The sequence below is a fragment of the Falco peregrinus genome, chromosome 2, assembly GCF_023634155.1.
Source record: "Falco peregrinus isolate bFalPer1 chromosome 2, bFalPer1.pri, whole genome shotgun sequence".
Lineage (NCBI taxonomy): Eukaryota > Metazoa > Chordata > Aves > Falconiformes > Falconidae > Falco > Falco peregrinus.
This window is the reverse complement of record NC_073722.1, coordinates 23,871,658-23,887,368: the sequence shown is the minus strand read 5'-3', so window position 1 is coordinate 23,887,368 and position 15,711 is coordinate 23,871,658. Positions and strand designations below refer to the sequence as shown.

Here is a 15,711-nt window from a genome sequence, read left to right as displayed (position 1 = left end):
ATGAAGAGGTATTTGGCATCCAGAATTCCTAAGAGGCTCTGAAAATCTCAGAGGTGCATGGACAACGTATTTTTGTGTCCCAAATCTTTGCTGTGGTATCTCAGTGCTGGGGAAATAAAGGAATGACAAGAAGCAGAGGGGGAATAAAGGAATGAAGGAATCCAGTAATGTGGTTATTTGGAGGAGGAACGCTGCTGCTCATTTGCAAAGGCTTAGCCTCCCTTGACAGCTAAAGGAGAGAAATGTCTCCCAAGGTAGCTTTATCTAAATGAAGCCCCTGATCTGAATCCATTAGCAATGAGTAGTGCAAATTAGGTTTGCTCTGTCAGTGTCATGCTTACAAACTACTTAAAGCTAGATCTTGCACTCTGATATGCCCGAGTCTGTTCCACAAATCTTGCACTTGGCAATGAAGAGGTTCAGGACAAAAGGTGGGAGAACCGAGGAGGTGTGACTCAAACAGATCACAAGCCATGTGAGCATCAAGGGGTTGCTTATGTAGTGGCTCTTTATTTTCGCGGACGGTCATCCTGCCTGCAAAGTGTTTTACAGGATCCTGAGCGGTGTGCTTGTGTTTTGCCTTGCCAGTTGGTCTCCCATTGCTGCCACCTAGGTTCGGTGGAGGTGATCGTGCCTTTGTTGCAGTCGGGGACCTCTGACAAAGTTTTGTGAGGAGACGAGGCGGTAAGATCACCAAAGGCTGGAAACTCATGACTGTGCTTGAAACGCAGCTCTGACTGTTTTTGCTGTTTTTAACAGCCTCCAAGAGACTTACGAAGCAAAGAGGAACGAATTCCTGGGTGAGCTCCAGAAGAAGGAGGATGAAATGAGGCAGATGTTTGTCATGCGAGTGAAGGAGAAGGAAGCAGAGTTGAAGGAAGCGGAGAAAGATGTGAGTATATTGTAACACAGAGGACTTCCTGTAAAGATTTAGGCTGGGGCTTTTCCAAAAGAGCCCTTAGAAGGTGAGCATCCAGACTCCAACACCAAGCCTGCAAAGGTGCCTGCTGCGCATAAGCAGTCTCGAGAAGCAGATACGAGCTCAGTTCCCGGTCCTGCTGTGGATGTGTGGTGTGGCCCCATCACACAAGTCCTTTGCCACTTTTCTGTGCTTGTAAAATGGAGCAGGAGTATTCCCCGGATTTGGGCAGCTGAAGGAGGACATATGGAAGAAGTGGGAGGTGCCGCAGCGTGACAGTTAACAGAAATGCCAGCCTTGCTGTGCTGTGGCAGTCCTCTGCTCTCTCACCTTTTCAGTCCCACCCAAAGAAGGGAGTATATTTGCTGCTCAGAGTAACGTTGATTTGCAGTGGATCTTCAGCCGTGGTGCAGCCAGCGCTGCCCTCGAGCAGGCACACCTTTCTGGAGGCTGTCAGTAAGTCACTAGGGACTTTTGGGAGAGCAGTAGGTCCTGCTCGGCATGGCTGTGACAGAGCTCTTTGGGAGCTGCCCTGCTGTCATTTGCTCCGTGGGTGTGTAGGTCAGCACCGGTTCCTGTGGGACAGAGAGGGTGTAGGTGTCCTGCTAGGGGAGGGAGCTGGTTCTTGGGCCTCACGGAGGGGCGTGTACTTCTGCAGAGGTGCAGAGAAGAGTATTGCCCTGAATGGCCGCGTTTTCTGGCTTAGCACAGGCACGAGAGAGTCTGCTCGGTACACAGCAATGAGGGATGGGAAACATGGGGGTCTGGAAATGTCCAGAGACTTGGCATATTCCTGCAGCGCCTTAAATTCCCACCATCTGTGTGCAAGTGTGTATTAATTGCAGGGCTTTTCTCACGAAGTCAGACGTGCTTGGGACAGGCCAATGACTTGTTGTTAATGTAGTGAGGCCTCGGTGCCAGCAGAACTGCTTCAGGCGTCGTTACCAGTAATCGGGGTGAAACGTTCTTCTCTTCCCATCCAATTCTCGTTGTCTCTGTCCTGGCAGCTTCATGAAAAGTTTGACCATCTAAAGAGGACTCACCAAGAAGAGAAGAAAAAAGTGGAAGACAAAAAGAAGGAACTTGAGGAAGAGCTGAACAGCTTTCAAAAGAAGAAGGCAGCAGCTCAGCTATTACAGTCACAGGCCCAGCAGGCGGGTTCTCAACAAACCAAGAAAGACAAGGACAAGAAAAAGTAAGCGGATGTCACCCACATCCTTTGTAGGGTTTGTTACAGTTTGGGAGGTTGTTTTTTCTTTCTCGCTGCATGTCTGTATTTGCTTTTTCCCATTACCAGACTGGAAACTGGGCTTTTATCAGCCTGATCAAATAAAATATTTTTTTCTAAAGGGTGGGCCAGGGACATGATCTTAATTTTTCTCTAGAAGAGTACCTTCAAGTTTTATGTCGAAGTCTGACTGGTATGGGAGAGCAATCGGATGGTGGAGGTTTGGCCTGTGATCTGTCCAGCAGCATCTGGAACAGCTCTGGGATGTTCTGGAGTCAGGTTTATCTGTCTGAGCCAAATTTGTTAAGGGGGTCTCTACCCGTCCTTTCTTTCATGCAACAGTAGTCTCCAGTTCCCATTCCTTAAGGCTATAGTTGTAAGTAGACATAGATTAGAAACCAAACCCACCATGTTATTTTTACATGGGAAATGCTAGTGCCAAAAGTGAATACTTGGAAGCTTGCTTTGAAGACATGAAGGTTTGGTTTTGTTTTTTTAAATAACAAACTACTATGGTACCGTAATTGCAGGTCAATGGCTTTTGTGGTTGTATCGACTTGACTTAATAAGCTAAGAAACCCATACCTTTTAGTGAAGATAATGGCACTGTTTTCTACTATTTTATATTTGTATGGTAGGAGTGTAATCCTATACCCTCCAGTACTCTGAGCAACTTAGTGGGCACCAAGCCTATCTGTGGGCAGAGCCTGTCCCACGGTTGATATTTGGAGGTGAGGTTTTCCGATGTGCTCAGTTTGGACCTAACTCTGCTTCCATTGAAACTGGAGGAACGTTGCCATTGACTTGGGCTCAGTTAGGTCACTGCAGAGCTCCGCTGAAAACCTTGAGCTCTAAATTGATCCAAATTGACATAATCTCCTTCTGGCAGCCTGTGCTCAGAGATGGCTGGGTTTAGCTTGCTGTTAGTGCAAGAGACCCCTGTATATGACATGATACTGGCTACTTCACTGGGCTTGAAAAACCAGAACACACGGTCCACGTAGATGGGATATATACAGTGAAGCCAGCTAGACCTTGCAGAGGTGAAGCAGACTGTGCCTGGCTTGTTTGGATAGTGCAGCAAGTCAGGTTACTGTAACACAGGCTGCTCTGAGGCCTCCTGTCCTAATTCTGGTTTTTCCGTACCTAGCAAGGGGATACTTGTGCGAGTCCCTTCTGGGTCACCTGTGATAATGGCACTAGTTGATAACTGCAATCAGGAAAGCTGTATAGATGGTGATGCAGCAGATCTCACTGGAAAATGCTTCTTTAACCCCCACACAAAAATGACGGTTCCACACTTCTCTTAATAGCTGGTAGTGAAGGGGTGCATTCCTTGGCAGACCCTGGCAGAGTAACCTACTCGATTAACACTAAGCTGTCACTGTTGAAAGAACCAAAATGCCAGTAGGAATGTGGTATAGACACTTTCTCTCCCTTGCTAACCTGTGAACTGAAGTCAGGTCTTAGCTGTCTTGCAGCGTGAGCCCACGAGATTCTGTTGTATTGCATATATACTAGTATATTTTTATACTTTGGGAAATTAGGCTGACACTCGCTGCATGTCCCCTGTCCCTACTGCTGGTTTGGTGCCTGTCGTTTGTTGCTTCTGCCCCTGGCTTCCCTGGGGAAGGTGGGGAGGGCCTAGGGCTACTTCCTCAGCTGATGTCAATTGATGTAGCTCCTATGGAGCCTTGCTGCTTTGTGCTGAGAACCTGGCCTTCGGCACCCGCTGAAATACATCGAGTGCTTGCGTGCTGCATGCTCTGCGTGGGTAGAAAATCATTACAGGCGGATCAGTGTCATGCTGAACTTAGAAACAGCGTGTTGGCAGCTAACGTCCAAGCATGCTGAAATACCGTTCTGCAACGACGCCTGTAAACGGGATAGGCTGAAACACTGGTGTTCTCTCATGTGAGAGTGCAGATGTGGTGACCTATTTCCTAAAAAGAATGGAAAATTTTGAGGACTCTTTATCTTATTTCTTAAACAGAGTTGGTAGCTTAATATTTGTAAGAACTCTGCAGTCAGTTTTTTCACCTCTTCGATACGAGACCAGTGCAGTATATTAATATTTGTAAGAACTCTGCAGTCAGTTTTTTCACCTCTTCGATACGAGACCAGTGCAGTATATTAATATTTGTAAGAACTCTGCAGTCAGTTTTTTCACCTCTTCGATACGAGACCAGTGCAGTATATTAATATTTGTAAGAACTCTGCAGTCAGTTTTTTCACCTCTTCGATAGGAGACCAGTGCAGTATGCAATAGTCCGGGACGTTTTGTAACTTCTGGTCATCAGTGTTAGCTACTATTTGCTTCTGTGAAGTTGGCTGGCACATGCACAGTGTTGTGGGTGTGATCCATGGATGTTTCTAGCCACTGTGACAAACACAGTTTCTGCTTTGCTGATGCATTCACAGAAATCCAGTCATGAGGAACATGCACGTGTTTTAGTGTGTCCTTTCAGTGTCGTTCCACACCAGGTGCCGTAACTCCTTTGATTGTTCTTTAGTGTCTGAATTACTAACAGAGGCTTTAAAGGGAAATGCTGATGCTTCTGCCTTGTAGCATACCTTGTTTTTTCTAAAGGCTTTAAGTTTCTCCTTGCACTCTACTGAACAGCTGCAGTTTGTATAGGTAAGGCTTTCCACCTTTCTTTGTGCTGACATGGACTGTGGTGGTTCTTGTGCAGTTGCCAGAGGAAATCCTTGCCATGCACGATCATTGTAGCCTCCCCAGAAAGTCATTCACGGGAATGCTTTTTTTCTCGAGGTGGGATTAGAGTTCTCCAGCTTGGACAGCAGACTTTCCACTGTGCTGTACAAGCCAGAGGGAAGGTTCAGGGTGAAATCTGCTGCTGGCCTAACTCCATGAGGGAGAGTGTGGCCTGCTTGATTTCCAGACTATTCCTGTAGGAACAGCTTGGGGGTTTAATACCTTTTTAAAAAATTAGTAATCCATTTCTCAGATTCCTGTAGCTGAGGTAAAGTTGTTGCAGCTCAGGCCTGATGACAGAAGTGTGCTGTTTGCAGGAGAGCACATCGATGTACCTCAGGCAGTTGTGTGACTGTAGAATAGACACGTACTGAAGTGCTTCCCTGAACATGGGACTGGGCGTACTTACCAAGGCCCTGCTGAAATTTTGGGATGGGACTGTGCTTTAAACCTGAACAATCTGGAGATGGTTCCTGGCAATGGACTTGGCAAAACCAAATAGGAGCAGCAAATAGCCTTCTGGTGCTTGCCTGTTGTTTGGTAGATGGCCACATGCATGCCTCAACATGTGCTGTTGTGTTACGTGCTCATCCTCAACCCCCCCAGGAGCTGGGACCATCTGTTTGGGCTCTGTTTCTGTTTATTTCAAGCTACTTCTGAAAATTAGATTAAAAACTTTTTTCCAGTTTCCTTTCTACACAATAATTTCCAGCCCGATGTGACTGGTCTGGCCGTCAACGAGTCATGCTTAGCCCCAAAGCAGTCCCCAAGATGTGACACTCAGCTATAACCTGAGCTGCGACAAGTGTCAGGGCCTGGCCCAACGCCCTGTAAAAAGAGGGGTTTGTTGGTGTCTGAAGGACCTGACTTGGTGTCCGAATGCTGATGTGCCAAAGTGCTGGGAGACATCATGGTGCCCAGTCCTGAGACACCTGCGTTTGGGTGAGGCTACACACAGAGCCTTCCGTGAGAGCACCCCGTAACGTGACCCAAACAGGACACCTGCAACTGTACGCCCCGGCCATGCACGTTCTGAAAAAATGAAGCTTAAAGACACCAGCCGCTGTGTGGTTACCGCCTGTAACCTTGACTACCTGATGTGTTTGGTGGTTCAGGTAGTCCTGCCCCTTGGTTTTTCTTTTTGCTTTTGCTTGTCATAGGCTGGAGTAGGGCCCAGCCTCAGGGTTTAATTTCTTTATAGTTCCATAATCCATCTGCATGCCCATCCACTAGAGCGGGTTGCTGGTGTTGGCTCTCCCGGCTTTCTTTGATTTTGATTTTTTTTTTTCCATTTTGAGTTCAATTATTGCTAACTTTTTTGTTTTTTTGTTCTTTTTTTTAACTTGCAGTGCAAGCTTCACATAAAGCCTGTCAAGCCAAGGATGTTCCTGCATTCACCTGCTTTTGCAGTAATGTGTCTCTGCCATCTGTTTTCTTTCTTTTATCTTTTTTCTTTTTTTTTTTCTTCATTTTTTAACATGAATAACTATTAACTCATCTAATAACATAGTGGGAACAAGAAGGAAGAAGGATTGGGTACAGGACTGTATGCAACTGGATGTTCAGGTGTGGGTGGAGGGGCAAAGTAACGATACCATATATTCTTCTTGTCAAAACCAGCAGCAGCAAATCATTCTTGGCCCCAAATTGGAACTGAGAGTCAGGGCTGGACATCAGCAGCTCAGGTGATCATCACTGACTGGGTCAGGTCCTCAGTGTTGCTGGCATACCCGGCTCTTGGAGGGCTGGCTGCAGCAGCCCTGGGCTGAAGGGGGTCCCTGGCTCTGCAGAAACCAGCCGCAGGGAATTACTGGCTCATAGCCCTGTCCCTGGTGTGGCTAAACCCTGAAGTTTAGTCCGACCCTATTCCTTCAATAGCTAATGTGTCACAGCAATTATGAGTCCCGCTGTTGGGGGAGAGGGAGGGGGGGGTATGTGTGTGTAGATAACCAAAGTTTAACTGACCTTGCATGCCATTACATTTGCATGATTTTTTTTTATTAGTTCCTGTTTTTGTTGTCTGACTTGATCATAGTAGTTGGCTTGGATTTATTGTCATGTGCTGGCATATTTTCACAGCCACCCTTCCAGTTCAGTGTAGTAGCTACCTGCTGAATGCTGCGGTGGGAACCGAGCGGCACTGCAGGTGCCTGGGAGGACCGTACCTTATTACTGCTTTCCATGGGTTACTTGCCTGACCGTAACCTTTGAAACCTCACTTCAAATAGTACCTGGTTTCCAATGCGTGTGATCTTAGGAAGACTTAGCAGTCCTTGTGGAATCAAATGCCTGGGTAAGGGGGAAGGCATAGCCTTCAGCATCCTCTTAGAGCCTTCAGGAGGGACACGGTTTAGTGATGGCAGTGCTGGGTTAACGGTTGGACTTGGTGATCTTAAAGGTCTTTTCCAACCTAAATGATTCTATGATTCTAGAAGGATTCCTGCATGCACTTAAATACAGACTTGCAAAGCTGTGGGATCCAGAATTTCATGTCACGGGAGAGAAGGTGCCTAGACGTACATTCCCTACACTCCCCACCAGCCCTCCTGCGCCAGGGACAACGTCCCATTCAGATGTCCCTTGAATGTGCAAAGGGGACTTACCATCAGCTAGGCCTCGCTGCGTGGCCAGCACGGGTGAATATTGGTCTGTTTAATGTGTATTTTCTATGCTATTGCTTTTCGGACAGGCTCTTTCCCTTCCTTCCCAAGAAGTGGCGAGCCATGCTTACTCTATGACTTCTGGATTTCTTTCTCTTCTGCTGATGTACAGCCAGCATTTCCACTGCTCCTAGCTAGGTAGTCTCCTGTTTCTTTCCTTAAAGCACTCTTAAACTCTTTCCACTTAAGTCTTGCACACTGCAGTTCTTTGCTTGTTTCTGGGATGGAATTTCTTGCCTCTCTGGGAGGGGAAAAAAAAAAAAGGCAGAATTACCACCTTTTTTGGAGTGCTGGACTGTGAAATGTGTTTGGAGGTTGGCCTTTGGGTTGTTTTGCTTTTTAACCTTCACTGCTTAAACATGGCTTTGGGAAGAGGACATCTAAATACAGTGTCTTAGACAGACAGCAAAAATTGATTGAAGATGAATAAGCTGGAAATGAAACAGTTGAGACTTTTCCTTTTTCTCTTCTGTTTTTTTTTTTTTTTTCATGTGTTTGTTTTTTGGGTGTGGTTTTGGGGTGTGGTTTTTTTACCTGGTCTTATTAATCATGATGCATTTTTTGTCAAGTTCAATAGGTTTGCTAGGGAGTTGTTTGGAAAAATGAAACTATGGTTCTGTGTCTTCTGGCAAATCAAGCTTTAAAATCTTGAGTTATCAAGGAATAAGTTTGGATTTTGTCAGGTTTTTTTACAGTGGCATCATATGCACATCACTGAATACCTGTGTTGGTATGCTGTGCTTCAGCTGTCTCTGTGCATGTCCTCTTTTTAATTACCGACATTTTGTGCCAAGTAGAAAACTAATTTTAACGTTTATTTGTCCTGCTTCATTTAACAGCCCTTCAAGGGACGTTTGGCAGGGGAAATCAGCTATGTCTAGCTATACATATTTTTTATTATTATTTTTTTAACAGAAAGCTGTGGCCAAGTGTGTTAATGTATTTTTGGTTGAGTTTCTTTCTCCAGCCAAAAGTAAGCTGTTTTGGAGAAACTGGGAATAAACTGTGAACTTGCAGAAGTTAAAGGTACTGGTTTGGGTTTTTTGCCAAGGAGATGTTAATGACTTTTTTTTTTTTTTTTTTCCCCTTAAACTCCCAGGCCATGTTTAGCTTGTTACTGCTGCACTTCTTTCTTTACTTATGCCTTTTTTCACAGTAGCACCTGATTCTGCATGGAGCAAATCATACACTCACATCTAGTTGGATGTGCTTTTACCTTTGCATGTAAGTACAGGAGTAAAAGACTCACCCTTTCTGCTTCACTACTGATATGAAACCAGGTGTGTTTTTTCTAGGGGGTGTGTCTTTAAGTCCGCTTCCTTACAAGTGGCATGGTTAAAACTACTTTAAAACTTTCTGCAATAATCTGCTTTTGCCAAGATGTTGGAAAGAAGCCGTAGGGAACATGCCTTCCAGCTTCTGTTGGATGCCTAAAGCAATGCTGCGCAGCTTCTCTGCGTGCTTGAAGCTACCAGGCCAGCTGGTGGAACTGTGGGAGGCAGTTGCATGGGCAGGAGCCTGGCTTGAGAGGCACTGCAGCCTTTAATGTGCATTAGGCAGTGATGGTAACTAGCTGATAATGCCGAATGTTCCTGACAAGGGGATTTCAAACCTTAGGATAATAAAAAGGACCAGGAAAGCACACTAAAATGTGTGTTTCTGGGATGATGGTGTTCCCAGGGCATGGAGCGAACCCTCAGAATGGGAAAACATGCAAAATCCAGGTCGCTGAGAGGGGCCGCGATAGCTCTGTAGAGGTGGGCACGCGTGTGTCTGGCAGTCGGCCAAAAAGGCAGAGGTGAACAAGGGTTTGCTCCCCTAAAACCTCACTGGGGTTGCACTGTTCCTGTCCAGGAGGGCAGTAAGTAGGAAGGTGCCCTTTGAGCTCACAGGCGTTCCATGCACCATCACCTTGCATCTCCTGCAGCGTGTGGTGCTGCCAGGGAGGGGGGGAACAGTGACGGACACCCACCCTGGGCTCCCCGCCAGCCCGAAAACTGCAGCTGGTGTCACCCCCTCTGTGTGCTTTTGACAGCTTGACATCCTGTCGAGGAGATTTGGATTTCTGTGTCTCTCTTCCAGCGTGTCTTTATTTAACATGACCAGTGTTTCTCCAGGTAGCTCTCATTCAGCTTCTCCTAAAACGTCCAAGTGAAAATGGAAATGTCTTTTTGTTTGTGATCATATCAGATAATGTCCATTTGAATCCAGTTACCGTTTGCCCTTCTAAGGTGTTAGAAGAGCCGCGTGTTTGTCTCTTCTCCAAGGACCCTGGTTGCATTTGCAGTGTATAATATCCATGATGCTCTCATCAGCCTGTATCAGCATGGAACTATACAAATATGAAGGGGTTTTTTTAATTAACAGAAAATAAAGCTGTGAACAGCGGTAGAAATATTGTATTTGTATACATTTTTAATATCCCGATTGCCTTAAACTATAGATGTAGAACTTTATTACCTTGCTATTTGAAAATAACCTGTGTTTGTAACTAAATAATTGTTTAACCTACATACAGTGTTAATGCAAATTATATGTATGCATCTGTTAGATATTGTCACTTTATTTGATGTTAAAATATTTCAGTTTTTGAACTACAAATTGAATAATAACCTTGTAGCTAAACTCAGTCGTTTCTTGTATATGCTTTAGGTTATATACGCAAATAGTGCCAACACTTGAAGTGGGGAGAGGAAATATATTTTTACCCAAATGCCTTGGTCTTTGCGTGGCCTTTGTGACTTTGTTTTGCTGTTGCCATTTTGTAACTGTGTGAAAGGAGAGGCCGAGGCAGCGCGAAGTTTCCCAGCAGCTGGGTTGTGTTTTGGAGATGCCTCCGTAGGTTTGTGCTAGTGTTTGTCAGTCGCTTTTTGTGGCGGTTGTGAGCTTGTTCTCCAGATCAGCTGGTGTCTTGGAGAGGTCCAGGCCTCCCCGGTATAGTTGGTTTGTATGACACCTCCCTGGCGCATTCCTTCCTTCATGGCTTACTTCCTTTAAAATGTTGTTCCTCCTTTTTTTTTTTTTCCTCTCTCTCTTCTCTCTCCCACTTTTTCATTTCAATTCTGAATCTCTGTTTCTTTTCTTTTCTGTTTTTCTCTTTTTCTGTAGCTTCTTCTTTATGTAAACGTCATCTTGCCAAAGCCCCCACACCCTCTCTCCCAGTGGACAGTAGGGCACTGGAAGAGCCTGCAGCTACGGGCACCAGGAGAAGAGCCATCTCATTCTTCCATCACGTCTGCCCTTCTCTCCTTCCCTTTTTGTTTTTCACCTGTGCGTCTGAGGGTGCACTGTGCTGTGTGTCTCTGTGCGGGATCTGTCTGCTCCCAGCGTGTCTCCGACAGAATTGAGGCTTCCAAAAATGACAGAGGTAACGGCTGAAGGAGAGAGCTTGGCCATGATGTGACATACTGCACCGGGTTAGTTTTGTGGGTTTTCTTTTCTCCCCCCTCCCATTTTCTTTCCTTTTGCCATAATACACACGTGTTGCTGATGACAAATAGAATGACGGACTGTGAATGAGGGTGAGTGTGTAGAGCTGGAGTATTTCATTTCTGCCTCTAAAGAACACGTCTGGCTGCTTTGGACACCACAGCTTCATCACAAGTACGTCCTGTGCTCCTCCGACACGTGCTGAAAATAAGTCCTTAGACCTGGGTGACTTCTTGTTTTCAGTCCGCAGCCGCACGAGGCGGGGATGGCTGTCGCACACCATGTGCTGATGGAGCCTGTTCTGGGCAGCCAAGGCCTTACTGTTTTCTGGCTGATCTGCCTGCGTATGAGCAAAGTAGGTATCTCTTCTTGTACAACTGAGCTGCACGGACTTGTACTTCGCTTGAGGGCTTCATTTTGTTTTCATGAAGCCTAATTAGTGATAATTTTTTTTTTACCAATCCTGAACATGGGATAGCTGTTCAACTTTCTAACTTGTTTACTTTGGAAGTGAATTCAGTCAAAAAGCTTGAGAAGTGCCAAAGGATTGTTTGAAGGTAAAAACAAAGCTCGTAAACTTGGTGTGTAGTGACCTCTAGCTGGGTTGGGGTGGATGGAAGGGGACAGCCTGATGATCCTCTCTGGATATTTTTTCATGTGGGGTGATGCACTTTTTTTTTTTTTTTTTTCCTTTAACCGAATACTAGTGATTTATTCTTCTCATCTGTGACCCTTAATCAAGGAATTCACCTCCTTTAACCTGCCGTGGAAAAGATGCTATTAAATCATCCAGGGTTTGCCTCCTCAATCTGTGTGCGAAGCGCAAGCTGCCACGGGTCTCTGCTGAAACCTGCTGGGTTTTTTTAAAGAAGCACAATATTTTTCAGCACTCTTCAGTGACAAGGGTTAGACACTCCCGCCAGCCTGGTGGTATTTTTCTAAAGTGGCAGAAGAACTGTTTATCCTGGAAAACCTTTGCAGCCAACTAAGTGACTTTATAGATACAATCGGGAAGATTATTAAATACTGGCCTTGCGCGTATGCTGTAATGATTTACCTGGTATGTAAATGGAATTGCTGACCGTTGCTCAAGTTGAAGGGATAGGGATATTAGCACAAATGTAGCTTAGGACAGATTTTGCATTGATACTGACAACGGGGCCTGCCCCACTCCTTAGCCTTCAGCACTCTCAGGTGAGGGTCTGCACTCCAGCCACTGGTGCTTACCAGGAGAGCCAGATCTAGAAAACATTTCACATCCAGCCTTTGGAAGATGAAACAGAGTCCCTACTGCCGCACAGGCTGAGGCCTTGAGGGTGTTGTTGGATTAAACCTTGCCTGTGTCAAGTCCTTTCTTACTCTGCAAAACTGCAGGTGCTTTGCTAACTGGGAGCAGGTTGCAGGAGGGAAGCCTTCTTGTTTTGACAGGGCTTAGGCAGCAGCTCTGCATGCACCAGGCCAGCCATACCTAGCAAAAAGTGACGGGCCGAGCCACACGTTATCTGAAGTGAATCGGTAACCCTGCAGCCAAGGGCTGCTGCGGGACTGGGGCTGCTGGTCCTTGAGCCACGCCTGTGCCTCATCCAGGGCGACTCACCTCTGGCCTGGGGTTCTCTGCACATGAAGGCGGTTGCTGTTTACTGAGAAAATGTCTTGCCCATTAAAACACCCCATTTACAAGTGCTGTGTCTCTCTTTTTTCAGTGTTGGCACCTAGGCCAGTCTGCAGTGTCAGGGACCACCCAGGGGCCTTGTCGTGGCTTGTCTTTGCAACCCCCTCCATGGTGGTAGCCTCCAACTTGCCAAAATACCTGTTGGTTACTTGCCCAGAGGCCACCCCACCTGTGGGATGGCCCCTGCAGCACCCTGGGCAGTGAGACCCTCCCCAGTGCCCCTGTTTTGGGGAGGGAATCCTCTTCTTATGTTTCTCATGTTCCTTGGACTTTTTTTTTTTGCCTTCATTTAAAAATTGTGGTGTGGGTTTATCTGGTGGTAGGCGTCTAGCCTATAAAATCCCACCGCTGTGCTATAGCCCTCTCATGAAATAGTCACTTACGTATTTAGTTCATGGTCTTGGATGGGCACAGAGCTATTCTGCTGGGCTCTACCTTGTGTCAGCTCACCCATGTTGGGATGGTTTGGGACCCAGGGTTGGTCATGGGTGGCTGGGCATCATTTACTGCAAGTAAGAAGAAAAAAATTAGGTGGTGGTGTGTTGTTTGGGTTTTTTTTTCCTGTACCTAAAGAGAGGAATCTTAGCCATGTAGCTGTGCCTTGTGACTCTGAAATCTTGTGTGTCAGTAGGAAGTCATGACCAAATTTGCAGGCTGGCAACACTGAAGGAGTATCCCGATGGATTCCCGTCTGCCGGGTCAGCCCTGGGCTTTGCCAGGAGCTCTGCAGACCTTGACTTCTAGGGCACTTGTGCCCTTTGCAAGTGCAGGGCTGTACTGGAGGAGGTGGTTTCTCAGCAGCTGGAGGGGCTCAGGGCTAGGTGACCCACCAGTAGTGCTCCTCTGTCAAGAAGGTTCGAAGAAGGGCAAAACCCTTTTGCTGGTTGACTTCTAAATCCAGATAGAATTTTTTTTTAAAAAGCTTTATATAAAAAGAAGCAGGTAAGTGCAAACCAAATGCCAACACTTACATGACCTGCCTTTATTTTGCAGCTGTAGAGTTTTGCTGTGCTGGTGCCTTGAGTCCTGCATGCGCCTCTGGACTTCATGTCTCCAGAAGGACGTAGTGGAGTTAGAGAAGGGCACTAATGACAAAATGGGATGGAGCAGCAGCCTGCCAGGTGAGACTGCAAAGGCTTGGAGGCCTCAGTTTGGAGAGAGAAAGGCTGAGATGAGAGGGAGGATCAGCCCTGCTGTGAGCTTGGAGGTTGCAGCAGGTGTCCTCTAGAGGTCCCTTGCAGCCTAAATTTATTTAGCCTGATTCTGTGTTACAAAGTCCGCTAAGTTATGATGATGGTGGTGGGTGCTGACCTGCTAGTTACCCCGCTGTCCGACTAGAACCAGAGAGCACGTAGCTAAAAGGAAATCAGCTCAAAACACAGAGTAACGTTCTTACAGAGCAGGCAGTACCCTTCTGGAACTTGTTGCCCCAGGTTGTTGTGGCGGATGGTATCTGCAGAAGGTTTTGGGGTTTGGGCTTTTTTGGTTCGTTGGTTTTGTTTTCTATTTTTAAAGGTAAATTCATAGGGAACAGAGGCACAAGGAACTTTAAGAGGGGGGAACGAGTTGAAACATCTGACATCCACCAGTCTGGTGGTGGTGGATGCTGGGGCAGAGGGAGGGGAACGGAAAGCATGTGTGGGCGCTGCAGGCGGTGTTTGCAGCGAGATGTGTGTTGGACAGGGCTGAGCTGCAGGAGCGCTGCCAAGGCTTCCCCCGCACCTCTGTGCTGGGCAGAGGGGCTGGTGCTGTGCCTTTGGCTCGCTCCTCCATGGCACGCAGCTCCTGGGGGAAGAGGTGTCAGCGTGGGGAGGTAATTGCAGTGTGAAACCCGTTGTTGGACAGCCCAGAGGGGTTATTTGTCGCTTGGTGTCATCAGATGCCCCCAGCAGAGCTGGGAAAGCCACTTCATCCACAGGAGTAAGCTAGTTTAAAATCGTTTGTGGGCTTAACCCTCCTGTTGCTGCTGGGGAGTAAAAGAGCTTTAAGGAGCTCCCAAAGTGCAGAGCTAGGAGCAGCTTCCAGGTTGGACGTGCCCCATGGCAGCAGCCGGCGGGGCGCAGTGCCATGTGGCTGCGGGCTGGGTGGCAGCGTGCCTGCCAGAGGGGACCGAGGTATCCACCTACCAGCTGCTTGAGGAACGAGCATCTCCCCCATGCTCACTATCTGCAGGTCTTGTGTAAGAGAGAAATACTTTATGAATGATCCCCCCGGGCTAACTGGGACGAAGGAGGTGAATCGGTATCTCTCTGAGGCAGTGTTGTGGAGAAAATTGCAGAGAGGTTACTGCTATCAGGTCTTCAAAGCAAACCCCTGTGAGATGTTGAGGGAAGATGGGGTGTTGCAGAGAGTAACAGCTGCGCGGCACATAAAGGTGAGCTGGGAGTATTGCTAGGCGGCTTTGAAACAAGTAGCAGTGCTCTGCCGAAACACGGCTGCCACGCGCCCGGGTGCTCCCTGGGGTTTGGGGCACTGTGCTGAGCAGCGGCGTGCATGGGTTTGTGCATGGAATGGGTTTATCCCGTTGCCCCAGAGGGAGGTGAGGCAGCACTGAACTGAGCCTGCAGTTTACAACTGGTTTCCCTCCAGCTGGCCGTTCACCTGACCCCTGTGCTCAGCGGCACTCCTGCCATTGCTGCTCTGGGCCTCTGCTACACCAGGCAGACCCAGTGCTCGCCATCTTCGCTAGGTCCGCGGCATGAAGCATTGGGGTGCTGTGAAGTTTGGGGGAAGGCCACATGAATATGAGAAGTCACGGGCATCAGGGGATATTCTCCTCTGTGTAACAGGCAGCCCTGGCAGCGCTCCAGGATGGTCCTGTGTTTTGACAGTGGGAACAACATACAAGTCAGCCCGCTACTGGAGTGGCGAGGCGATGGGTGAGGGCTGCATTCGGGCTGTGTCGTTGCCTGGTGGTTGGTTGGTTTGTTTTTTTTGTGGGGAGGAAATGTGAGAAGTGGGAAATGTATTTTCTCTCTGGCAATGCAGGTTGTTTCCAAATCAGCTGGACCTTGCTATGTGGGGGAGCTGATCGGGCTGGGATGTGGCTCATTTTGAAAGGCAAGCCTGTCTTTGAACATCACCTTT

At 47.3% G+C, this 15,711-nt stretch overlaps 1 protein-coding gene across 5 annotated transcripts in view; it reads left to right on the top strand.

The window, feature by feature from the left end:
- Positions 1-13,867, top strand: part of SEPTIN11 (septin 11) — a 63,099-nt gene extending 49,232 nt beyond the window's left edge. For 2 of the 5 annotated variants that reach the window (XM_055797003.1, XM_055797004.1), the window contains exons 8-10: positions 760-892; positions 1,927-2,114; positions 13,618-13,867. In XM_055797003.1, the coding sequence (XP_055652978.1) occupies positions 760-892; positions 1,927-2,114; positions 13,618-13,852 (556 nt within the window). In that variant the 3' untranslated portion in view covers positions 13,853-13,867. Of the gene's footprint in view, positions 1-759; positions 893-1,926; positions 2,269-6,212; positions 10,239-10,631; positions 12,601-13,617 lie in introns of those variants that run through there. The other 3 variants (XM_027794930.2, XM_005243108.4, XM_055797005.1) reach the window with 3 other exon arrangements.
- The last annotated feature ends 1,844 nt before the right edge of the window (positions 13,868-15,711 follow it).